Below are 25,886 nucleotides of genomic sequence, written 5' to 3' on the forward strand. Positions count from 1 at the left end.
TAAGATGAGATGATTAAAAGAAAGCAAAACCTAATTTTGCAATGGAATCTTTCATGTCAATTTATGGTAAACAGTCTTAATTGGGGGGAAAAACCTGAACCTAGAAACTGAACAGCTGCGCAGGCACCGACGGGAGGGCTCGGTAGGAGGCACAATGCTCACCATGCAGTTGCATGGCTGTGGGAAAGCTCAGTGCACAGGAGGTACAAAGGGGACCCGGACAGCATAGCTAGCTAGCTAAACCAGCAGAACCTGCAGGCTTTGGTTTCAATTGAGAGATGGTGGCCTGATATGTAAGGAGGGAGGATTTCAGAAAACACCTGATATAAATCTCAGCCTCCACACATACTGGAACACAGCATATGCACCCACACATGCAAACATGCATTACACACAACTCACACACATGCAAAAAGCAAAACCTGTAAGTTTTTAGCATTCTTACACAGATATGTCTCTTAAGAGTCCAGCTTCTCTACCTACTCGTGAGACATGAACAAGGACTTGTCCTTTTTTTAAATCTTCCTATTATTCACTCAGGGAAATTCACCTGCATGTTACTTCCATACCTCTACGTGGCTTCTACTTCTGTCTAAGAGAAATGGTGTTTGTTATAAAGTGCAGCCGGTTAGGATTAAGCAACGGGACATGGGAACCTACAGGGCTGCACCAGCATTAATGAATGCTGTCAGCATCCTCATTTAGCACAAGACATAGCACAGGCCATGAGGCTTTGCCTACCGTTCATGAGGCCCTGGGTCTGCTCAACATACTGAGGGACACTGGGTGTGGACAGCTAGCCATGGTCACACGGAAGGAATGAGAGCGGTAGGTAGGATTAGAACTCCAGAAGACCTAGCTGTGGCTCTGGGTCCCACACAGTGACTTACTATATAAAGTGATCACGCTGTGCTCCTGATCCTTGTCCCAGCTCCGTTCTCTCTACATCCTACCTAGGGCGGTCTCTAGGCCAGCACAACTGCGGCACATCTGATGTCTGGAGTCCTTTTATTCACCATAACTGGGAGTGGGAGGTTATCATATCTAGTGGGTGCTAGTTTAGGATTCTACATGCATAAGGCAGCCCCACAATATGTTGCCCACCACAGCGTATCAAGTGTCCCAGGTTACATCTTACAGGCATGGATCTGATAGGGAGGCATTTGGTTGGTCTGGGTCGCTGCACGTACGCCACTTACTGCACCAAGTCAGTGGATGAGAACAGTGACCTAACATGATTTTAGTGTCCCAGTTTCGAGGGCATCCCCAGATAATTATAAAAAACCCCACGCTTTACTAAAACATGTGTCTCGAGGACAAAAAAAAAAAAAATGAGAGCATGCAGAACATCATTTACTTTAGGCTTTTCAGTGCCTGGAACTCTGTAATTTAAATACATAACGAGTAAGACCGTCTTAAAATGAAAGCCTTTAATGTCCCATTTCAAACAGCACGTGTTGATTGGCACACACCTGCAAACTAGAAGGTACCACTAAGTAAGTGCTCCAGCAGTTGGTCAGTACTATGAAAATGTTTAAGAGCTTCTTTATAAATTTCACAGAATTCAATTATAGCACACATAAGACAAAGATAAATCTATTATCTAAAAAGAAAAGTAGCATGAATCCACATCAAAAATTGTATAACCATATTAATATTTTAAGCATAAATGGTGGAAATTTCTGTGTATTAATTCTCCAAAGATTTGCATTCTATTGAAAAAAAATTATAGTGCAGTACCCAAAGTATTTGAGTCCTTCCTCCTATCTCCACCCCAAAGAGTTACTGAATCCTAGCCAAAGGCATTTGTTCCTAAGTAATACTGCTTGATTTCTAACATTCTTTCTCAAGAAAGTTCAAAGGGTCGTTTTATGTGGATAGTCAAACAATTCTAGAAAAGAAAACAAAAACAAAACCGAACCCTATCTTTCATTCATCATTCTTGGAATTCAGAGTTTGGTTTACCTGTGCTATAAATTAAGAAATCACACTGTGTAAAATAACACCTATTACATTTAAAAAGGTAAACCCATATTTATTTACTAGCACTGTTAAAACATTACACAAAACACATTCAAGTGGCAAGTAATTATAATGCAAGCCCTTGCACGGCAATCCAAATTTATTGAACTACGGATGCTAAGTTATACAAAATTGCACCACTTTAATTAAGGCTTTTAGTTTACATTTGGCCACCTCAAAGTTGTAACATCAGGTTGGTCAATTTAAATACTGTGGCTCCCTGTTGGATGGACACACAATCTTTACACCCAAACGTTAATGCATACAAAGCAACAAGGCATTGTTAAATAGAACAGCAAGAGTTACTGCAGATTAGCCTTGTGACCAATTACACATGATTAAAATTACTTCCCACATTCACATCCACAGTACTCGTCCACCATTTAACATCTCAACCAAAACGTTACACATGGAAACAGTCACTAACAGGCGAAGATACTAAACCTGTGTATTTGGTATTGCAGACACACGTGTGCACGAGCAAGCAAGGGAGGCACAGTGAGAATCTACAGCTGCAGAAGCCTGAAAATGATTTACAAAGTTGTTAAATCATTAAAAAACTGTTTGAAAATATACACTTCTTGTTGTAGACCCCCACTGTACACACAACTATAAACATTGTTCCCTATGTAAACAAAAAAGGAAACATAATAATAAGGAGATTTGAAAAGTCTGGACATTTCCTTCCCAACAGATATTAAAGGCAACGTCTTTAATCTAAGACATTATACTGAAAGGACTATCATATTTTAAAGACAAGATCACTGTCTCCACAGGTTTTTGAAAAATTAAAAAAACTATATAGCTGTGTTAATCAAAGCGCTTATTTTGTATAATACAATGATAATGACCTTGAATTTAAAAAAAATTACAGTAAGCTACAAGTATCAAAGAAGCAAAGTTATCTGGAGTAGTCTATATAGGAGCTCTTTGGACTTTCTTTTATTATGCTAAAATAGTGGTGCTTTTAGGATTTACATTATTGTACTCTCCAATACAAAGTATGGGTGTGTTAAAGTATACAGTACACCATTTTCATACATGTACAACATTGGTGGATGAAGAATGTCTCTTAGCAGTAATACTGGATGTAGCCTCTGGTTTTACCAGCTGCATACTCTAGAACTATCATATAAGTCAAAACCTCTCGTGATACTGGAAAGTGATTAGAATGTGCAAACTGATAGAGTAGCTTTCGTCCGCCTCTTACAGGGTACCACCACGGGAAAGTCCATTTAAGATGTTGGTAGGTTTAACAAAGTTGGAATGCTGGCACTGCTGAATTGGGCAACAGTTCTTCAGACCTGTGGAAGGGGAAAAAATAAACACATTAACAGAAACAGTACAATAAAGAATGAAAGGAAACACTAAGATAAAGGTTCTTTTTTTAATCTTTATATTTAATGACAGCAAAGACATTTTTGTATCTTTTTCCAAAAAAGATGGTAGTCCTAAAAGCCAGACCAATGAAAACTCTAGGCCAAAAAAAGAAGGGGAAAAACAGCTCTGCACAAGTCAGGTGTGGTGGCACCTGCCTTTAATCCCAGCTTTAGGGAGGCAGGGGCAGGAGGATCGGAGTTCAAGGCCAGTCTGGTCTACAGAGTAAGTTTCCAGGACAGTGAAACCCTGTCTTGAAAAAACCAAGTCAACCAAACAAAAAGCTCTGTGCAAATTTCTGTATTACTTTCCAAAGACTAAAAAGCCAAAGAACTTGGGAGCGAGAGACAGCACAATGGTAAAGAGCACTGGATGCCTTTCCCGGGACTCAGGCCCCATTCTCAGCACTTACAAGGCAGTTTACTACTGCCTTTAACTCCAAGTCCAGGGGGTCCAATACTCTCTTCTGGCCTCCCTGGACGTTGGGCCACGTGGTAATCATACATACATGCAGGCAAAATACTTACACACACACACATACACACACACACCCTCCCCCAGAAATAATCAATCTTAAAAAAAAAAAAGGAAAAAATTACATTAAAATTTATGGTCAAGTCATCTTACTAGAAGAATTAGGGCTAACAGACAATAGCAGTATTAACTGAAAAACAAACAAACAAACAAACAAAAAAACCTTCATTTCCTTTTTTTTTTTTTGGAGACAGTTTCTCTGTGGCTGTCCTGGAACTCAGATCTGCCTCCCTCTGCTCAGTGAGTGGGATTAGAGCTGTGCCCCACTGCTGCCATCACCACCACCAGGTCTCATTACCCGCTTGTATAATCTATAAAGTGTCTGCTTAGTCTCCCTTTGCTTCTCCTTGTTCTCCCTGCTGGGGATCCTTCCTCCAGCACTGCTGACTTGCACCTCAAAGCTCAACGCTTCCAACTCTGACAGACTTGCCCTAAGCTCTGATTTCACAGCAGCTGGTGCTCCTCAGAGCTCACGGCAGCACAGCAGTGAGCATGGACTCAGACGCTGGGCAACCTGTTGACATTCTGGCTCTGCCGGTGTCACCAACTGCAGGGCTCAGCACTGTTTACCATCCTGAGTAAGGAAAGCCTGACCGTCCCAACTGTAATCTGGGAATACTGAGAGCTCTTGCCTGGAAGGCTTGTTGCAGACGTCCTCCTGAGTGAGCAGAGACCACAAGCCCTAGTCGGCACACCGTGCACATCTTAAAACAGTTTGTCGATCTCTTCTATATGTCTCAATCATCTAAATGCAATTAAGAGGGACGAGAAGTTGGCTCTGATCAGCAGCTTCAGAGCCCCACCGGGATATAAGCATGCACTGAACAAACATAAGATATTCACTTATGCAAAGCACCTTCCTTCTGATGATAGGTAAATGAAATATAGAATGAGTTACTAGGATTACCACACCAAGTCATGATATCTACCTGTAAGGATTAACTTCACTCAGTGAGATGAACGTAATGTAACGTACCTGGCTCAGAGCTACAATGCATTCAGTACATTAAAGCAGCTGACATGATGACTTTTTGCGGGCCTTCCCAGGCACTGGGGTTTTTCTGTTAATTTGCCGCACTAGGTCATAAAAGATCTGCAAACACATTATTATTATTATTATTATTATTATTATTATTATTATTATTATTACCATCACTACTATTACTATTACTGTTTTAAAGAGGAAAAACAAACTCAAAACCCAAAACTCTTCAGAACACAAACTCTTTTACAGAATGAGTATAAAGCCAGGGCTCTTACAAGTACCAAGTTTTTTGTTTTAAGAAAATTAAAACTGTTTCCCTTCAAGTAAGTTCTTTAAAAGCCACAGAATTCTACTTAATTCAGTTAGATCTCCTACAAAAAAGGAAGTCCCTTACTGTCTCATACTGCTCTGTTCGCCTCTGTGCCTTTGCTCGACAGGGCTTCACCTACTTCAAGAACCATGCTATCTTTCTGAGGTTTGGCCTTTTACATAAACTCCCTCAAATACTCAATGAAATTATGGGTTTCTAAATTTGGCTTTCTGTCTAACTTTCCCTTTAAAATAATTTCACTTTATATGCATTACAAAGAAACTGAAATATTGTTACTCATTTATATGCATATGCTGGACAAGATTTTTTTTTGGCCTATAGGAGCACATATTAATTTGAAGTTCTTTGCAACACGCTTCTTTAATTAATTAATTAATTTTTGGAAACAGGGTTTTTCTGTATAGCCCTGGCTATCTTGGAACTTACATAGTAGATCAGACTGGTCTCCAACTCAGAGATCTAACCGCCTCTGCCTCCTGAGTGCTGGGATTAAAGGTGTGTGCCACCATCATGTGGCAAAAATTTATTATTTTTATTTATGTGTGTGTTTGTGTCATGAATTTATGTGCATGATGTACATGCAGGCTCCCAGAAGAATCAGAAGAGGGTGTTTGGATTCCCTGGAGTAAGGTTTCCAGATGGTTATGAGTCACCATGTCAGTCCTGGGAACTAACCCAAGGTTCTCATAACAGTGAGTCCCTCAATGATGAGCATAAAACGTTATTCTAGCACGCGTGCACGCACCTCGTTAACATTTATCTTGGACTTGGCGGAGGACTCTAAGAAAGCGCAGTTGCTCCACTGTCTTGCCAGGTTCTGACCTTGTTCCTTCCCGACAACTCTTTCGTCTTCCAGGTCGCATTTGTTACCAACCAGAATCATTGGGACCTGCGGAGACAGTCACGGGGTACACACAGTTACAGACAATAAAGACCAAGCTATACAGTGCTTACACAAGAGGGAAATGTTATACCACACAGACCCCATCGCAGGAATCAAAGTAACTTTTTAAACAGGAAGTACAAAGGGTGTCACCATGAAAAGCTGGCAGATTTCAACACTTCAAAATGTTTAAGGGTGTGAACCAACTTCACGTTTTTTGGTTTCTGACACACATTTAATGAATTGCACAATACAAAAAGGAGAAATTAAGAAGACTCCTAAAGTAGCAACTTCAGCTTCTCACGGTCCTAGATGTAGCCTCTCATTTCCATATGCTATGATGAAATAAATCAACTTAGTAAAAATAAAGGAAGAAAGAAAGAAAGAAAGAAAGAAAGAGAGAAAGAAAGAAATCAACCCTTATTAATGGCCTTGAGTTTGGACATATCTAATGTTCGTAATTTTAAAAGAGCAGTACAAGGAAAAGTGGTGCAAACCACTAATGGCCATTTAAAAAAATAAAAATAAATTTCTAAAAAATTCAAATAAGGAAAATAAGAATTTAAGCTTTTTTGGGGGGGTTGGGGATTTAGCTCAGTGGTAGAGTGCTTGCCTAGCAAGCGCAAGGCCCTGGGTTCAGTCCCCAGCTCCGGGGGCAAAAAAAAAGGATTTAAGCTTTTAGAAGAGATTAATTTTAAAAAATATATCTGATTAATGAAATTGTAGAAAATGACAGCATCTACCACTAAGATTCTTAGCTCTTTCAATATTAGTGTCAGTAAAGTATATGACTAGTCCTCCTCATGCCCCCAGGCTCACTATAAAGCTCTGGTGTCCTGGAACTTGCTACTTAAGCCTGAACTTGAAATCAAAGAGATTTGCTTGCTTCTGCCTCTTGTGTACATCCATACGTCCAGTACTACTATGGTCATTAAAGTGTAGTGCTCCCACCCAAACATCACCTACAAACTTGTCAGAAATGCAAAGTCTTAGGCCCTACACTAGCTTTACTGGGTCAAAAGTTATGTAGCAATTCCTACCGTAATTCTGATACAAGATCAAAGAATCTTAAGAATCAATGCCACAGGTAATAGGGAATTAAAGCCATCTTTCTGAAATGTATAGATTTCAGACTCTATTATGCTTCATTCTGCAGGGACCCCTAAATCAATGTTTTAGAGTTGAACATATTGGCTCTTTTCCTTTAACATTATGTTCCTTTTTCAATAGAGACATAATATAGACATATGGTCAGAGATAAATGTGGCTAGATATTCCTTTAAAAGGCTGTGTCCATCGACCCAGCACTCGGGAGAAGGCAGGAGGCCTGCTCCAAGTTCAAGGCCAGCCTGGACTATAGGGAGAGTCCGTTAAGTCTACCGTGAATGTAGCCACACACAGCCTGCTCTATTAATATCTCTCTCCCACATCCTTGCTGCATCTCCACAAATGCATGGTCTAAAAATAGGCAATACAAAGCTAGGAGGTAGTAGTTCTAGTATCCGGAGATCAGACAGGATATCTCGCCTGAGCAACAAACACTTAGACTATTTAAAAAAAAATAGGAAAAAAAAAGGCAAGTTGGATGTTGGTCATAGACACCTTTAATCCCAGCGCTTGGAGGACTGAGGCAGGCAAATCTCTCAATTCAAGGCCAGTCTGGTCTACAGAGTGAGTTCTAGGATAGCCAGGGCTACACCAAGAAACTCTTGTCTCAAAAAACCAATTAAGCTGAGTGAATATTTAAATTTTAAAATGGAATATTAACTAGAGGTTTGGAATAAATCTAAGTATTCATTGTGGAGTCTGCTTACATCGTCAGTGTCTTTAACCCGAAGAATCTGCTCTCTTAGATCCTGTAAGTCATTAAATGTCGACTGTGCTGTGATGGAGTAAACCAACGCAAAGCCTTGTCCGTTCTTCATGTACAGATCTCTCATGGCTGTAAACTGCTCCTGTAGTAGGAAGAGTGAAAGACTTGTTTTCATACCAAGTTAGATCATTGAAAACCTACACTAACGGCCTAATGAAGAATACTGTAGCATCACCAAACACTTCTTACAGCTATTTTTTTCTACAGGTCTTCACTAGGGTGTGGGCATTTGTGGAGAAGAACTGTGTATGGCATTTTTGTACCCGGAATCCTTCCCTTACTTTTGGATACTTACAAACCTAATTGGTTGTTATGGTCTCAATGACTGAGTAGCCCCAAAGGCTTCAAAATTTAACCCTCATTCTGAGGTATCCAGAGGGCAGAAAGTAATCCCATGGATGTAGCATGTGAGGTCTTTGGGAAGCAAAAAGTTGTTAGGTGAAACGGCTTCTTATACGAGGGGAGAGACACAGGTATGTATGTTCCTATGTCTTGCCATTTGTTATGAACTATCTTGGGGTTCTGTCAGGAACAAAGCCTCACGAGATTCAGTTCTTAGACCTTGCACCTCCAGAAAAACCAAAACAAACCTATATTTACAAAGTTAGTTGGCTACAGGCATTTCATTACAGAATTGATAGTTACTTCAAAGTTCTTCCCAGGATAGCTACCAAACATAACAATTTCATAATAGCCATCAAAGAATAAATGTGCACCCAAACATTATCAACATTATCTGAAATATGTAATAGACGGTCTTAAATGAACTAGTACCACCACAGACCATGAAAATCTCCACTCTAGCATTTAAACAATCTTTGTTACTGATATACTGCATTTAGAAAGTGCAACATTTAAAAACCTTATGTATGTACTATACACTGCATATCTTTGATAATTTTATTTTACATACCGTTCCTGCAGTATCCAGGATTTCAAGCATACACTGCTGTGCATCTACTTCAACTTGCTGAAGAAAAAATAATTAAAATATTCCTTTATTTTTAATGCATGTAAAACTACTTTAAAATATCCACAACAATAAAGAGCACAACAGAAAAGAAGTTATGGGAACTCCGTTACAGGGCAATACCAAACAGTACTTAAAGACTACTCAGTCACCACAGCAGTTCTTAGTAAGAACCGCCCAGTTTATGGCTCCCACTTGTGCTGCTGTCTGGGAGGGCTGGGGCGGTGAGATGAGTGCAGCGCTGAGGACCAGCTTGCTCTCTGCTTTGCTCTGTTCTGCATGCTGCTATGACAGTGGCCTGCTGTCATGATGGACTGTAACCCATGGAACAGTAGGCCCAAATAAATGCTTCCTTCCTTTAATTTCCTTGTTCATAGTGTTTTATCACAGCAATAGAAAAGCAACCAATGCAGTCATCCAACTTCAAAGCACCCCAAATTCTAGTGAGATACCAACTCCAAGTCCCAATAAGTCACGAAGATTCAGCCACAATGAGACTGGCTCAACACTAATTTTGGAATAGAAATGGCTTCAAAACAGGTAAGTAGGAAAACAAGAGTTGTAACAGTGCAGCGTGACTTTGCCCACTAGCTCTCCTCTAGCACTCTGGATATGCCTTTATTTCCCTAGACATCTACTGTCTCATCATACTGGAACACAAATTTCTGGAGGCAAGGAAGCAGTGTCAGAATTATGAAATGAAGTACATACCCGTGTTATCCCTTCTAACATTTTCTAGGAATGAAATTTATTTCGAATTAGATACAGAAGGAAACGACTACTTCTGCTTTACAGCTAGGTTGTAGGAAAGAGTTTCCAGTTTTGTGGTAGGCAAGTGGTAAAATGGAAATGCTGATCTTCACAATGGAGGGCCAGGTGCTTCAGAAAGGTAGAGGGACAACTCTCACACTGTTAAATTTAAAATGTCTACACACTGTTTTATTAACATGTGCTGTGTTAGCAAACACCAGGACTCACTTTTTTTGCGGTAGCAGTCTTAAGGAGGCATTAAGTAGCAAGGAAGGGAAGCCCACTGGAGGCCGCCTCCAGAAGAGTAAGAGAGCCGAGGCTTTGTCTCTCCAGCGACTGAAGCGAGGCCTGGGAATATGGGACTGCTGTGTTAAGTGACACTGTGAAGTCACAGTTCTGAGGTCAGAATAAACTTAGAAGGTCTATGCACTCATGTGTATAAATGCTTATGAATCGCTGACAGTAGTAGGCAGGCAATGACAAGAAATAGCACATGAATTTTCTACTAGCAAACATCTTTTCATTTTAATTTATATAAAACATTTGATAATTGAAAACTAAAAATAAATCTAAACATTTGTATTAAAATCAAAAGGCCTTTAAAAAGTAACATACCTTTCTATAAGAATCTTCTATCGTAGGATCATATTTTTCAACAAAAATTCCTTGAACAAACTGTACAGTCTGGAAAAAAATTAAAATAGCATTACATTCCAAAAGGAAGAGCAAATCTGAGTCTGTAAACTCTACCTATCTGATGTTTTGAGACAGGGTCTCACCATGATCTCGGGCTAATCTGGAACTCAATGATATATACAGCACACTGGTCTCTCCTACCTGAGTGTTGGATTATAGCCCCGCACCACTATGCCCAGCTTAAATCTGTAGATAAGGATGCATAGCATTAGGTGGCCATTTAAAATGACCAAATAAGATGGTTTATCTTATTAACAGTAAAGTGAAAGTCAATCTACGTTTGTTTTGAAACACAGTCCCATGTAGCCCAGGCAGGCTGTTAACTGGATCTCGCTTCAGCCTCAGGTGCTGGGATTGCAGGATGCACCACCACTCTCTTATTGTCCCATGTCTTGTGGTTCTTTGCTAAATTCTGATTTACTTAGGCTGATTCTTTCTGTCTTCTCCATTCTCCAACCTTTATCACATCAAACCGTTTCTTCTAAAGCTAATCCTTGCTAGGAAAAATATACCCATTAAAACAATATAAAATGGGGTTGGGGATTTAGCTCAGTGGTAGAGCGCTTGCCTAGCAAGCGCAAGGCCCTGGGTTCGGTCCCCAGCTCCGAAAAAAAAGAAAGAAAGAAAGAAAAAACAAAGCAAAACAAAAAAAAAAAATAAAATTAGATAGTCAAAGGTTTAGAAAAAAACTAATTGTAAATATATATATACACAGAACATTTTACAAGTTAAAAAACTTAATTTCTCTAAATCACACTAACATGCAAATATACACACATGTATAGGCTGCTACTCTCTGGAAAGCCTAAACTTAATTCTCATATAACATGCTACCTATCCAGACACACTTAATAACTGTCTAAATTACAAGAAAAATCTTAGACTTCTCGTAAAGTTACGGGATCTTACCTTAATCAGACCAAAACAGATAACCACAAGCATATTTTAAAAGAGCTGGGCGTGGTGTACACACCTAAAATTCCAGCACAAGTGAGGATTGTCACATGTTTAGGGCCAGTCTAGTGTACCTGGCAAAAAAGGTCTCGGGAAACAAAAACCATAAACAACAGAAGCTGAGCTGTCGTCCAATTGGAGGGCTCAAGCCCTAGATTCTAGTCCATCACTACATAAATGGGTGTGGCCTTGAAAGCTATAACTTAAACATTCCTGGAATTATGTAAAGGCAGGAGAATTAGGAATTCCAAGTCAAGATTTCCATTTGACTACTAAATATGAGAACAAGACAAGGGGCTGGAGAGATGGCTCAGAGGTTAAGAGCACTGACTGTTCTTCCAGAGGTTCTGAGTTCAAATCCCAGCTCCACACAGTGGCTCACAACCAACTGTAATGGGATCTGATACCCTCTTCTGGTGTGTCTGAAGGCAGTTACAGTGTACTCACATACATGAAATAAATAAAATAAATCTTAAAAAAAAAAAAGAGAGAACAAAACAAAAACCACTTCAGTAGAAAAGAACATCTTGAAGGAAAAAGCTTATATTGAGCAAGAATGACTTACCAGAGCCGACTTCCCAACACCTCCTGAGCCAAGAACGACTAGCTTATATTCACGCATGATGCACACTTGTTACACTTAGTACCTTGTTAAAGAAGAAGAAAAACAATCTTAAGTCTTGGCATTTATGTGCTTTTTGTAAGACAGCCAGACCAGCAGATTTACATAAAATGATTACTAGACTAGACTTCCATGGGAGCACTGTGCAAGTTTACTACAGATTTAAGTTAAACGTGTCTGTGATGGCTTGGTATAGCACTTGTTGTCAATGTCTTGCAACCGAGTTTGATAATCAGAATCCATGTAAAGGTGGACAGCCAGCTACAAAGCTGTCCTCTGATATTGATGCATGTAACACACATGGTACATATACTCACACATGCATGTCTTACACACAATAGTAATATGGTAAGATACAAAGAATTGCAGACAATACTTTTTACTCTATCTTATTGGGGCAATGAAGTATAATAGATTATCCCTTGTGACACCACTTTGTTTGGACAATGCATATATCTTTCTTGACCTGCACCAGCAGGCACTAGTCACACAAATGGTGAGAATCCTAAGACACCCTCCTGAATCCCCCCAGCCCCACCCCAAACTGTGAGCATCCTAAGACCCCCAACTTTCATCCAACTACAATCACACTCCACCACAAGCAATGGAATGTTTCTAACTCTCCCCTAGAGCGTCTCAAGCCCTGTTTCAGGGACAAAATATAGTCCTAGATACATTAGGAATTGAATGAGAGGGCAGATCTGGCCTGAACCAGTTTTGGTACATTGTGTGGTAAGGCAAACTGTGCTCAATGAACTTTTAGAGAGAATTCCTAAATACTATCTTATGCCTACCCATAGCTGGGCGTTGTTTATGATTAAAAGTGGACATATCAAGTAAGGCGATGAGCAAAGCCTGTCAAACAAAACAGAGGCCCCACCCCAACCCCTCGTATTCCCTTTGTAGTCAAACACCTCCTCTTCCTCCTAGAGCCCATAAAGCAAGGCCCGAGACAACAACCCTGGAGCCCTGAGTCCTCCTGACTCAAAGAGCCCACTCATGTCTCTGGCAGCACCTGTACTATTGCTTTGCTTTCTCCCTTGCTAGCGTGCAATCTGTGTGCACGTCCTTCAATTTACTGACTAAGACCCAAGAATCCGGAAGCTCGCATTCACAATAACAATAATTCAATCAGAATATCCAAAGAAAATGGAAGAAGATAAAAAGAGGGTTGGGATGGTGGTAGCTGAGAAACATCACTAAGGGCATCCAACCACTTAAAAGATAACATGACATACCTACCCCACTTTTCTCAGACCGTCTTAAGACAACAGGAAACAAACAACCCAAACCCCACATCTATCAACTGTAAGCAGTTGAGAACAGACATATATACTCAACGAAGAAAGAAAAATCCCTGTTCACTGGGACAATGTTCTGGAAGAATGAGTGTGACAGATAGGGACTGGAAACACCATCCAGGTATAGCAGTGCGTCCCTAAATCCCAGAACTCAGAAGACCCAGGCTTGAGGCTAACCTGAGCTACACTGCAAGACTCCAGCTCTGCGGCGTTCCCAGTTCTTCAGTCCACATTCACTCACTCACTCCTGCCAAGTTTGCCAATCTTTAAGTTTCATAATTCCCCTCAAATCATAAAAGCAGCAGTTTGCTCTGCCCAAGGGAGGCAGTTTTCTAATATAGTCAGTCTTTTGCTTAAAGTAACTAATAATTGCATGTTTATAATTCCTGCCCTCTCATGCTGAAAGTCCTCACATAGCATCATTTCAAAAAGCTCCTCAGGTTGAATTCTTTCGCCTTGTAGCAACACTGTTGGTTTCCATTTGACTCCTTGAGCTCATCTCCCCGACTGCTCCGGTAGGCCTTGTAACCAAGTAGGCCTAGGTAGGAGGCAACTGGCTTTTTGATTCTCACTGAGTTATATCATTTGGTAAATACTTTTTGTCATTAGTTTGATTCTTCAGCTAATTACTTTAACTTCTGTTTGCCTACTTGTGAAGGTTTGTCTCAAGTTTGTTTTGGCCTGGATGGTCCTGCTTTCACTTGTTACAGAGAATGGAGGGAAACTGAGGCCCCACAAGCTTTTCAGGCTTGCCCACTGAGGACTGAGGTTAAGTTACACCACCGATCTGTTCAGGCAGACACGATGGACTTAGCTCAAACTTCACCTGCATCACCTACAAACCCTGCTGATGACAATCATTTTATCAGTTTGTATTTATTTTGTCAGGGAACCTCACAATGTATCAGGAAACATTTTTTTTTCCTGTTTGTTTTTTAGTGGTAAAGTCTCATTCCAGACCAGGATGGCTTTGAACTCTTGGTGATTCTCAGCTTCCTCAGTGCTGGGTGGGATTAGAGATGTATGTGCTAAAGAAAGACACATTTATTTTTTTAAAGTGTACGCATTCAAAACATTTTAATTTACAGGAATATATTATATCCCGTGAACCGTGTAGCTTTTAAGTATGAGGTTAAGTCCTGCCGTATGCCAACATCCGAGTAACCTATACCCCTACTAAGGTTTAGAGCATTTAATTGTCACAAGGCACTTTTTCTTTTTTCTTTTTCTTTTTTTTTAAGACATTTTATTTTTTTTTTTTTTATTAACTTGAGTATTACTTATATACATTTCGAGTGTTATTCCCTTTCCCGGTTTCCGGGCAAACATCCCCCTCCCCCCTCCCCTTCCTTATGGGTGTTCCCCTCCCAACCCTCCCCCCATTGCCGCCCTCCCCCCATAGACTAGTTCACTGGGGGTTCAGTCTTAGCAGGACCCAGGGCTTCCCCTTCCACTGGTGCTCTTACTAGAATATTCATTGCTACCTATGGGGTCAGAGTCCAGGGTCAGTCCATGTATAGTCTTTAGGTAGTGACAAGGCACTTTTTCTTGATGGACGGTGGTAAATCTTCATTTTTCATAAAGAGACTACCGCAGCTACATTATCTTCTGCCTCAGAAATGGGCTGCACATTTGAGGGAATCTGTTGAGACCCGTTGTAGAACTGTAACTATACCAACTTAACTACCTGTCACACAGGAAAGCAGTTAAAAGCACCAAGAGAGAGATGTAAATAACCCAACATACTCTGAAAATGGAAACCATTAAGAAATCTTCCCGGGGGCTGGGGATTTAGCTCAGTGGTAGAGCGCTTACCTAGGAAGCGCAAGGCCCTGGGTTCGGTCCCCAGCTCCGAAAAAAAGAACCAAAAAAAAAAAAAAAAAAATCTTCCTTATGGATACACTGGTCACAGTTCAAAACTGCACACAAAAATGACCTTTCTATGTCAGCTAGGCTAACCCTGAATTTACTGCCTCAGCTGAATGATAGGCCCAAGCCCGTTTGTCACATTTTAATTATTTATTCATTAATGCTTGTTTGTATAAACTCTACAGGTATCCACACCCATATGCATACATTCACACCACATGGGCATACAATTAAAATAAGATGCCTAATAAGATGCCCTTTTAAAAAGAGGCTAGAGGGGTTGGGGATTTGGCTCAGTGGCTGAGCGCTTGCCTAGGAAGCGCAAGGTCCTGGGTTCGGTCCCCAGCTCCGGAAAAAAAAGAACCAAAAGAAGAGGCTAGAAAGATGGCTCAGTGGTTGAGAACACTGCTGCTTTCCCAAAGGACCTGACCCAGGTACACTTCCCAGCACCCTTAGCAGCTGGTTTACAACTGCCTATAATCCAGTTTCGGGAGATTTGACATTCTCTTCTGGCTTTTCAAGCGCACACACACAAACACACATACAAATGTGGGCCTCACATTACATATTGAGACCCTATCTGAAAGCACCTCCTCAATATATTTTTTTTATATTTTTCAAATGTGATACAGACTTTTGCCCATATATATATACTGCCCATAACTAGGAAACCTATCAGCATTATTGGGTATTCAACCAAAGGAAGATATAAAGATCTATATTTTCTTCTTTGTGGTTTGGTAGTCCCCAAATCCCCAAGATGCTTCATACAGTGAAAATCCTTTTTTTCTAATTTCAAAATATGGCAATGGCACCCAGGGCTTTCTCTCCAACTATCACCCTGAGAGAGAGTCAGTCAGGCAAATAGACAGACAGATGGACAGATGGATGGACAGCGACAGAGATAGAGAGACGGTCATGAGAATTAAGCTTGGAAAGTATAAAAAGCAGAACAAAATGGGGTACAGTGCTGGAATTGAACTCAGGTTCAGGTCTTCTTGTGTATGTTAACTTACAGAGTCATCTCTCCATCCCTGAAATGCAAGATTTTAAAGGCCTGATTATTGTTCCAGTAAAATTCTATGCCAAAGAGTATACAAGTAGCTACAGAAACTTTTCCCCTTTAGAACGTTGGTAACAAGCAGTTTTCTTATCCTCAAAGTTGTTTAGTTTTAACTCTCCTCCCTCAATTGGAATTCTGCGATGTTAAATTACAAAGGGCTATGTAACACCCCCTAACTACTAGTTCCTGATGTCAAGTGATGTTACTTCTCCCACTAAACTCAATCTGGAAGTGAGATGCCTGACTTCTTTCCGCCTCCAAGTCCCAAAGTAGCAGCCTAACAGTTTCAGATGATTACCAAGTTCTCGGTCTTGCTTCCAAAAAACTTTAACTAATTCAAGTCAGGACACATCCTAACCTGCTGGGTACAGTAACAGAATTCAGAATGGAGCAGATTTTTAAAATTATCTTTCAAGAAAAAAAAAAAAAAGAGGCCCAGATTCCTGTCAAAAATAAGACTCTTGGCCAGGTGTAGAGCAACCTCTGCCCTTGGAGACTGAGGCAGGAGGAATGATGAGTTTGGGCTATAGTGACGCAGCCTCACTAACCAAATACAACAAACAAAAGAACAAACCAATATGAAGCTGCATATAGCATTCTGCCATTCTGAACAGATTTAATACCTCAAATAGGGAAAAGGGCTCTCCTACCATTTTCTCGGGTTAGTGTTAATAGTTCCAGTAAATAGAGCTAATCTCTCAGTCCTGCCAAATGTTTCACTGAAGTATCCAGTAACAAAAGCTGGCCTGTAACTGAAGATGTCTTCCAGTTTAACTACACTCGTCACCTTTCAGTTCCGTACCTGACTGACTCAGTACCTGAATATACTAAGTGTACTACAGATTTCTCAGCTGAGTGACCAGACAAACAAGGTAGTGACCCAAAACAAACAAAAACCAAAACAACCACAAACCAAAGCCTTTTTTTCTTATTTGACTCGGTTGTAAACTACAGACAAGCACACTTACTTGACTTGCTGTCTGTGTAGTATAGTTCAGAACTGGATTATGGATATTAATTTACTACTTGCTATAGACAGAATATGACAAGAAGGGTTTTAGTTAATTTTATGGTAAACTAGAAAAACAGTAAAAGTTAAGACTGGACTGGGCATGCCCTTTGTCTTATTTGACCTTTCTGTATATGTCATTTCCTTATCTAAAAATAGAATTAGCAGAATTTCTTCAGAGTTTTAAAGATCAAATGAAACGCACTGTCCAAAATGTTAAGCGACTGAGCAGCACAGTAAGCAAACAGTTGGTAAATGTTAATCTGCGTGTTCTAAAGGTCCTATCTACCCAGCTGTTTATAGTGCTTGAACTCCAGACACCCAAGGAACTGTAAAAGCAACACTGAGGAGACAGACATATGGGTAAAGCACCTCAGTCAGGTGTCACAGGCAAAGGCTGGGGGCTGCAACCACTATTTGTCACTCCAGTGCTCTTACAGCAGGATAAAAGCAGACAGGCTCCCCAGAGGTTGTGGGTCAATTAGTCTGGGAAAGGCAGTGGCAAACAACAAAAGGTCCTCGTCTCAAACAAGGGTGAAGGTGAAGACTCACATGTCAAGGTGCCCACACTCGCACCTGCACTCACACATCTTAGCTATGAACCCAGGCCCTACAAGAGCAGCAAGTGCTTTTAACTGCTGACCTCTCTCTAGCCCTAATTTTATCTGCTGATACAATCTACAATGGTTAGTAGCCAATTTACTCAGTTGTATATCAGCTATTACAGAAAGACATTAACTTTAACATCCTATGACTTATACAACAGAAACACATAAACACCAAGTGTAAGGAATAAGGAGCTGCAGACTTTCCTATGCACACATTGATACGTCATACACGTCTGTGGCCAATAGTTAAACTACTGGGGAAAGAAAGAGAGGACTTTTCAGGCTGCTTCATACTAAGTATCACCTGATAAAGTATATAGTTTCCAGCCAAAGTTTGTGAATCAGAACACCTTCTAGTAAAGCCAAAATATTACATTAGGCATTTAAAAGCCAGAGTGCCCTAGTGTTCTCCACTCAGCACTACTTACTGGCATTGTAATGCTTTGCAAATACACTAACAATGACATGTGCAAATGATGGCAACAGAGTAAAATCAATTTTGACAGGCATTTGCTTGTCTTACATGCCTGAATTATAAAGGGGAGCAGAGTGCACTTGCTCGCAAGAAACTGACCTCAAATGGAAATCAGGAACTGATTTATAGAGAAGGAGTATCAAGAAAAATTACAGCGTTTCAATTAGAAAAGAATATACCGGGGTCAAAGGAACAAAGGTGTCAAAGGAAGTCTCACATGGAAGTAGAACTCTTCAGGAAGAGGCATGAAACAACGTGTATTTACAGAAGACAGGAAAGCTCTTCTCTGAGAGCTGCTCAATGGCCTTGACTCAGTGAGCAACACACCAGACAACCTGAAGGGTATGTTATATTGAGAAACAGAAGATACTTAAAAATCAACAAAAGGAATTCGAATAGTGTAGTGGCTAGTAGTAATTTAAAAGCAGGCAACAAAACGACACATCTAATTTATTATGCAATTATAATATACAGCCCACTTTAAAACACATGAGTCCTGGTTTGCAACAAAAACCCATTTTATAATAATGAAAATCAGAATGAAAGGGCCAGAAATAATAAACCACAAACAATATACCATATGGAAGAAACTGCAAAAAACTGACCAAAGGACCTTTAAGAAAGCTGGTGTTTCAATTTTATTCCACAGCATTATTTGGATATAAGTGCCTACTGTGTGCAATGACCACAGATCCCAGATGCACACTTAGGCTATCTTCCTACCTAGATGCTAATGGCTGACTGATAACACACACACACACACACACACCCCTCAGGCTACCTTCCTACCTAGATGCTAATGGCTGACTGATTGAGTAGAACACTGGATAAAATTTCCTCCAGGCTGTGTGAAGTGCAGAAATTGTCTTGAGTCTGTCCCAGTGCACTTTAACAATTAAAGTTAAGACAATTAAATATCCTGCGGACTAGGATCTATGTGTTATGTTCATTGTCATTAAAACTTAATGCAGAGATCCTGAAAGTATGGAGGCATTGAAGGTGAAGCAGGACATGCCCCCACCAGGGGGCTACGGCCCCATCGACTACAAGCAGAACCTGCCCCGCCGGGGACTGTCGCCGGGGACTGTCAGGATACAGCATGTTTGCTTTGGGCATGGGGCCTTGATCTTTAGCTACTGGAGAATAATGAGGTGGAACCGGGAGCTTAGGCGCCTACTGATCGAAGACTTGGAGGCCAGGATCGCCCTCATGCCACTCCTCCAGGCAGAGAAGGACCGCAGGACCCTGCAGATTCTTCGGGAGAACCTGGAGGAGGAGGCCATCATCATGAAAGATGTGCCCAACTGGAAGGGAGTCTATGTTCTATACCACACGATGGGTGCCACCCCTCATCGGCGAGCTTTATGGGTTATGCACCAAGGAGATGGAGAACGCCAACTTCAGCTTCACCCGGTACACTTAGGGCCTGAGCCGACGTGCATAATAAAGAATAGTCAAAAAAAAAACAAAAAACAAAAAACAAAAAAAAAAAAACAAAAAAACAAAAAACCTTAAGCAGAGCCTGGAACAGAAAAGATACTCAGGGATCAAACCTGGTATATCCTAGGCCAGCATTTGGTCACTAACTGCATTTCCAGTAACTGCTGGCTGTGTCTGGAACAGTCATTGCCCATTCAATGAGCCTCATCTTTAATTGTCACCAGGTTAAAATGGCAGAACTGAATGGCCCCCGATAAGGATGTCAACAAAGTCTAAATTATTATCCTGCCTTTTACAGAGGCTTGCCAGACCTATGTCCTATAGACTAGACCCTCAAAGAGAAGAGGGAAGATTCTGCATATTACTTTACTGGAGACAAATTGGTTTTGAGATCAAACAACAACTCAAGATATTAGTTAGCTGCCTGTCTATCTGTGGTAATGAGAATAGTGTAAGAGCAGTTCCAATCCAAGGGACTCAAAGGGGAAGGGGGACTGATTTTCCCTACTTAGCACTGTCTACTGCACGGATTAGTAACAGGAACAGCAGACTTGAAACTTCTGCAAAGAAAGATGAACACTTGTCCAAGAGACAGCATGAACTATCTTTTTGCCTTGCAAAGATTTCCTCAACTTAACAGAAAAAGATGTCCTAATTCTTCAGCTCTCCATCTGCCAATTCTTCAGTAGTTTAAATAACCACTCATACTTAAGCTCATGTAAGTCATGGGTGGTAGCGGAAAAACTCAAAAGGAATATTTGCTGGGGGTGGGGAGAGAAGAGGAAGGCAACCCATAATGTCCTTGGTTTCCATAATTTAATGCAACTATTAAAAGTGTATGTTTGCCAAGCAGAGTGTGTATGTGAGTGTGTGTGTTTCCCCTACTTAACAGAGTTGAAACTTCTACAAAGAAAGATGAAAACTTTCCAAGAGACAGCATGAACTATCTTTATAAGTAACTACTCATGAACCACAAAGACATCTCCACGACACTGATGGAAAAAATGTGCACTTACATATTTAAGCAAGTACTAAATCTAGTTTGGAGTACTGGAGCAAAGAAATCAGAAATCAGGCTATCAGTATTAACAGATTAATATTATTTAAGAGTGGGTTGGGGATTTGGCTCAGTGGTAGAGCGCTTGCCTAGTAAGCGCAAGGCCCTGGGTTCGGTCCCCAGCTCCGAAAAAAAAGAAAAGAAAAAAAAGGGTAGGGATTTTTTAACAAATCACACCCATTTCTGTGAGTGGATAAATACCACACATATTTTTTAATATAAACATCTAGTTTTCACAACATACTACCTCACACAAGGATGGTTAAACTTTAAAAACATCATTTATAGCCTATTTCAGCAAAAGGCTGAATTCAGGAATATATATATACATATATGTATATATATGTATATATGTATATATATGTATATGTATGTATGTGTATGTATATATATATATATATATATATATATATATATATATATATATATATATATCTCCTGTCTTCCACAAGTCTAGGAACAATGGCTATAGAAATTTCATTTCTCATTACCACATAACTGGGACAAAATGACATGTTTAATATGACTGTCCCCCAAATGCACCAAGAAGCTAAGAGAATGCCTTAGTTTTAGGCTGTGGACTCGTATATGCACAATTACATATATACACATTCTAAAAGGAACTTCAAGACCAAGATGTTCCTAATGTTAACTCACTAGTAAATCTGCCAAAAGTACAAGAGAAAACTAATCATGAAACAAAAGCAGTGGAAGCAAAAGTGCTCCCCATAGTTTTCTACTAATTTAATATTCCAATCTAATCCGTAGCTTATGCTAGCCACTTATCGACATTGGCCTGATTAATTTAACAGTTCTTTTATATTTCTTGGTTTATTCAAAGATGCCTTTGATATTCAGTAAAGGCCACTTAGAAAAAGAAAGGGGGGCTGGAGAGATGGCTCAGAGGTTAAGAGCACTGACTGCTCTTCAAGAGGTCCTGAGTTCAAATCCCAGCATCCACATGGTGGCTCGCAACCATCTATAATGGGATCTGATGCCCTCTTCTGGTGTGTCTGAAGACAGCGACAGTGTACTCATACATAAAACAAATAAATCTTAAAGAAAGAAAGAAAAAGGGGTTGCCATAAACTGTTTCCCTAAATGAACACACATAAAACACTTCATTTACCTGCATAATTGCTAGGTTAGCAAAATGTGTGAGGGATGGAGAACTAGCTCAGTGAAGAGCTCTTGCTGTACTTGGGAAGATGGGGTTCATCTTCCAGCACTCAACACAGTGGCTTACAAGCATCTCCAACTCCCTTTCCAGATCAGAGGCTCTGATTCCTTCTCTGGTGTCTGAGAGCATCAGTCACATACACAGGTAGGCAAATACACATGAAATAAAAGCAGAGGAACCTTTTAAAAGCTTTCTTTAAAACATTCATTTCCTTCTAAGTCTATTCACCCCCAAGTCCCATAGACTCAGGTTACCATTTTTTAACATTAGCATATATATCAAGTGAAAAGTATGGATGGTAGTCTTTCACAATCAACAGAGCACAGAGACAAAGGAAATGTGGACAGACACTTCCTGTTAACAATTCTGAGTTTCAAACAATACACTTCAGCTATTTACTTCTTGTCCCTATACATGGTGGTTCTGACAGGGATTTAAAAACTAAAATCCTTTAGATTTTATTTTATGGTCACAAGTGTTTGCTGACATAATGTATTGAACCACTTGCATGCCTGGTGCCCAAGGGTGTCAGAGAAGGGTAGGTGTCAGATGCCCATGTGAATGCTGGGAGTTGAACCTGGGTCCTCTACAAGAGCAATAAGTGATCTCAACTGCCAAGCCCCACATGAAGGATTTTAAAAAATTCTTTTACTGCTTGTATATTCATGTATGCACGCATACATATACATACGAGTGCATATGCAGCAAGGTTTGCATGTGGGAAATGGAGGACAACTTTAGGGAACTGGGTCTCCTAGCACATGGATCCTTCCTGGGGGACTGTCTTGCCAGCTCTCCATTGTAGGTTTTTAAACAGAATTGTGTTTGTGTTTTTTTTTTTTTTTTTCTGGAGCTGGGGACTGAACCCAGGGCCTTGCGCTTGCTAGGCAAGAGCTCTACCACTGAGCTAAATCCCCAACCCCATCTTACAATATTCTTATTCTAATCTTACACTGAGTTCTTATTTATAACTAAATGGATTTTATAACCTTATGGACATGGTTTCTAAGGAAATAAATGACATGATATGGTAGTTTATAAGACTTAAAAACTGTTTCAATTTTAAACTAAAACAACAACAACCCACAAATGACAGGCACTAATATACACATGTTAGCCTTAATTATCTCTAAATGGACTCTTGTTAACTATGGCATCGGGAGGTTCTTCAACACTAAGAACCCTGAAGACTCACCGACAAACTGTGCCTTGCAGCCTATGTCAGCTTTAAATATTCCTTGGGAGTGCTGGGGAAATGGCTAGTCAGTACACTGTGGTATGAGCATAGTAACCTGGGCTTGAACCCCAGCCTCCTCCTCATAAAAGCCTGAGTAAGCCCAGTATGGGAGTGGGAGGGGAGACAGGAGCATCCCTGTGTCTTTCTGGCCATTCAGATTAGCAGAATGTACAGGCTCGCTTCAGCGAAGCCTCTTCCTGAGAACTTAAGGTGCAGAGGGAATGAGGAGATACCCACTGCTGATCTCCAGGCAGTCTGTGAGTTTCTAGTAGACTGTTTTCAAGGTGCTTGAAAGTAACATCTTCATAACCTAATAATGTCTTTTTCAAAGAAGACATCATTAACAAAAGTTTTCTAATCCATCTCAAAACTAATTCTAAATTTCTAAACAATCCTAAATATACCAGGCTTCACATCTGCTTTGATGGCAAACCCTGCACTGTTATAAATGGCTTTTACTTTACCTAAGCCCCAATGTGAGTCTAGTTCTGCTGTATTTAGTGCAACCACTCATGCTTCATATGCACAGTACTTTGACATCCTCACTACACTAGAAAACAGTCACCCCCCAAGTCTCAGAATGAAAATACCTATCAACAATCCAGGGATGGAGGAGGTCTGAGTTCTAGGCCAACCTGGTCTATATAGAAAGTTTTAGGCCAATCAAGGTTATAAACTGAGAAACCCCATCTCAGGAAAAAAACAACCGAAAGCAATAGTTAAATATAATCAGTCTTAACACTTTCAAAAGAGGAGTGCGAGTGAGTAGCGGCTTATGATGATCCTCAATAAAGAAAAAGTGTTCAATTCTTTATATAGCTTTTTATTTTCAAAAAGTTTTAAGAATGGAGGACTGGAGACAGACAGGTCAGTAATTAGGAGCATGTATCACTATCACTCCAGCAAATGACCTAAGCCCCAGCACCACCACCGGGTGGCTAGCAACTCCCTGTGATTCAGCTCCAGGGCTCTGCTCATCTCTTCTGACATCTGCAGACACCTATACCAACATGGTTCACACACACACACACACCCAGGCACATCCATATCAGTAAATATTAAAACAAGAAAATCAGATATGATTGGCACAGAAACTGTACCATAAGACTCCAAGAACCCCGAAAAGCCTCAATTATTAAAGCTGAACCTTTCCCCTAGAAAGATAAGCACCTGAAGAGTCACAGACATTACCAGGGAGAGAACTGAAATCCAGAACACCACTAAACCCCAAATAATCAGACTATAGGACTGCACACAGCAGAAAAACTGTCTCAAAATGAAGTGCAGCCTAGCCTGGGTTACACAGTATGTTCTAGAGCACTCTGGGCTAATAGAAGAAGGCCTTAGCTCAGCCAAAACATGAAATCCACCCAAACCCAAAACTGTAACAATAAAAACAAAAGGCTGTAAGACAGAAATCAAAGTTTAACAACTACTTGAAATAACTAACATTTCTGTAATGCCAATTCAGAGGGCTCAGAGGCAGGAGGATGAAAAGTTACAGTTCAGCCTGGGCTTTGGCTACACAACCAGACCTAATTTTAAGAATCAAAACCAGGGGGGCTGGGGATTTAGCTCAGTGGTAGAGCGCTTACCTAGGAAGCGCAAGGCCCTGGGTTCGGTCCCCAGCTCCGAAAAAAAGAAAAAAAAAAAAAAAAAAAAAAAAAAAAAAAAAAAAAAGAATCAAAACCAGGTAAGAGCACCAATGGAAGGGGAAGCCCTTCGTCCTGCCAAGACTGAACCCCCAGTGAATGTGATTGTTGGGGGAAGGGTGGTAATGGGGGGGGGGAGGATGGGGAGGGAAACACCATAGAGAAGGGAAGAGGGATTAGGGGGATGTTGGCCCAGAAACCGGGAAAGGGAATAACAATCGAAATGTAAATAAGAAATACTCAAGTTAATAAAGATGAAAAAAAAAAAAAAGAAAAAAAGGAACAAAACTGCTAAGTATATCATTTCTGATTCATCCTTATTTTCCAAGGAGTTGATAAAACATGAAGGACAATGAAATGGGTGCCTATTGTAAACATCTAATGTGCAATTACAGCAGGTTCTGTTGGGAACCAATGCAGTGTCACCTCCACCAGTCGTGAGTGACAAAGGCCTCAATACCAGACTTTTAAGGTGGCAGAGAGTGCAGAGTAAATCTTTGCATAGGATCCTAGAGGGGTGGGGGTGGGGGAATCAAGGCTTTCACTCTCCTGTAGGTCTGAAGTGCTTACTCACAGCCCTGCACCTTTGAACCGGAACTCTTCCGCACCCTCTCATCTGCCCCACTTCCTGCTCGTCTGACCTTCTTGGCTACTGTCAAGGCCACCACTTTCTTATAAACAGCAAACGCAGTCCTGGTGACAGTTCCTGTAATATCAGGACTCAGGAGGCTGAGGCAGGACTGCCAGAAACTCAAGGTCAGTAAAAGACTCACCAACGGACAGGAGCACTACACCCTCCAGGGAAGGGTATACGTTTTTTGTCACTAAAAGCTTGCAAAAGGCCTGCCATGGTGTACACACCTGTAATCCCATCAGGAAGCAGATGCAGGAGGATTTTCAGTTTAAGGCTAGCCTCTGGTACAGAAGGAAGCTCCAAAAGTTCAACAACAACAACCACAACACTGCTACCAGGAAGGCCTATGATTCAAGTGATAGTG

The 25,886-nt window shown here is 40.6% G+C and overlaps 1 protein-coding gene and 1 pseudogene across 6 annotated transcripts in view; one reads left to right on the plus strand and one right to left on the minus strand.

Moving 5' to 3' along the window:
- Positions 1 to 1,415: 1,415 nt before the first annotated feature.
- Rap1b (RAP1B, member of RAS oncogene family) overlaps positions 1,416 to 25,886 on the minus strand; it is a 33,291-nt gene continuing 8,820 nt past the window's right edge. For 3 of the 6 annotated variants that reach the window (XR_015623776.1, XR_015623777.1, XR_015623778.1), the window contains 8 exons: positions 11,941 to 12,022; positions 10,341 to 10,409; positions 8,919 to 8,975; positions 7,947 to 8,087; positions 5,995 to 6,138; positions 4,910 to 5,026; positions 4,566 to 4,678; positions 1,416 to 3,326 (listed from right to left, as the gene is read on the minus strand). Coding sequence is in view for 3 of the 6 variants with exons in the window: in NM_134346.4 (NP_599173.2) it covers positions 4,940 to 5,026; positions 5,995 to 6,138; positions 7,947 to 8,087; positions 8,919 to 8,975; positions 10,341 to 10,409; positions 11,941 to 11,997 (555 nt within the window). In the remaining 3 variants the exon portion in view is untranslated. The remainder of the gene's footprint in view (positions 3,327 to 4,565; positions 4,679 to 4,909; positions 5,027 to 5,994; positions 6,139 to 7,946; positions 8,088 to 8,918; positions 8,976 to 10,340; positions 10,410 to 11,940; positions 12,023 to 25,886) is intronic. The other 3 variants (NM_134346.4, NM_001412600.1, XM_087555656.1) reach the window with 1 other exon arrangement.
- Ndufa13-ps3 (NADH:ubiquinone oxidoreductase subunit A13, pseudogene 3) lies at positions 19,307 to 19,765 on the plus strand (annotated as a pseudogene).

This window comes from Rattus norvegicus, chromosome 7 (assembly GCF_021556685.1).
Source record: "Rattus norvegicus strain SHRSP/BbbUtx chromosome 7, alternate assembly SHRSP_T2T, whole genome shotgun sequence".
NCBI classification, from domain to species: Eukaryota; Metazoa; Chordata; class Mammalia; order Rodentia; family Muridae; genus Rattus; species Rattus norvegicus.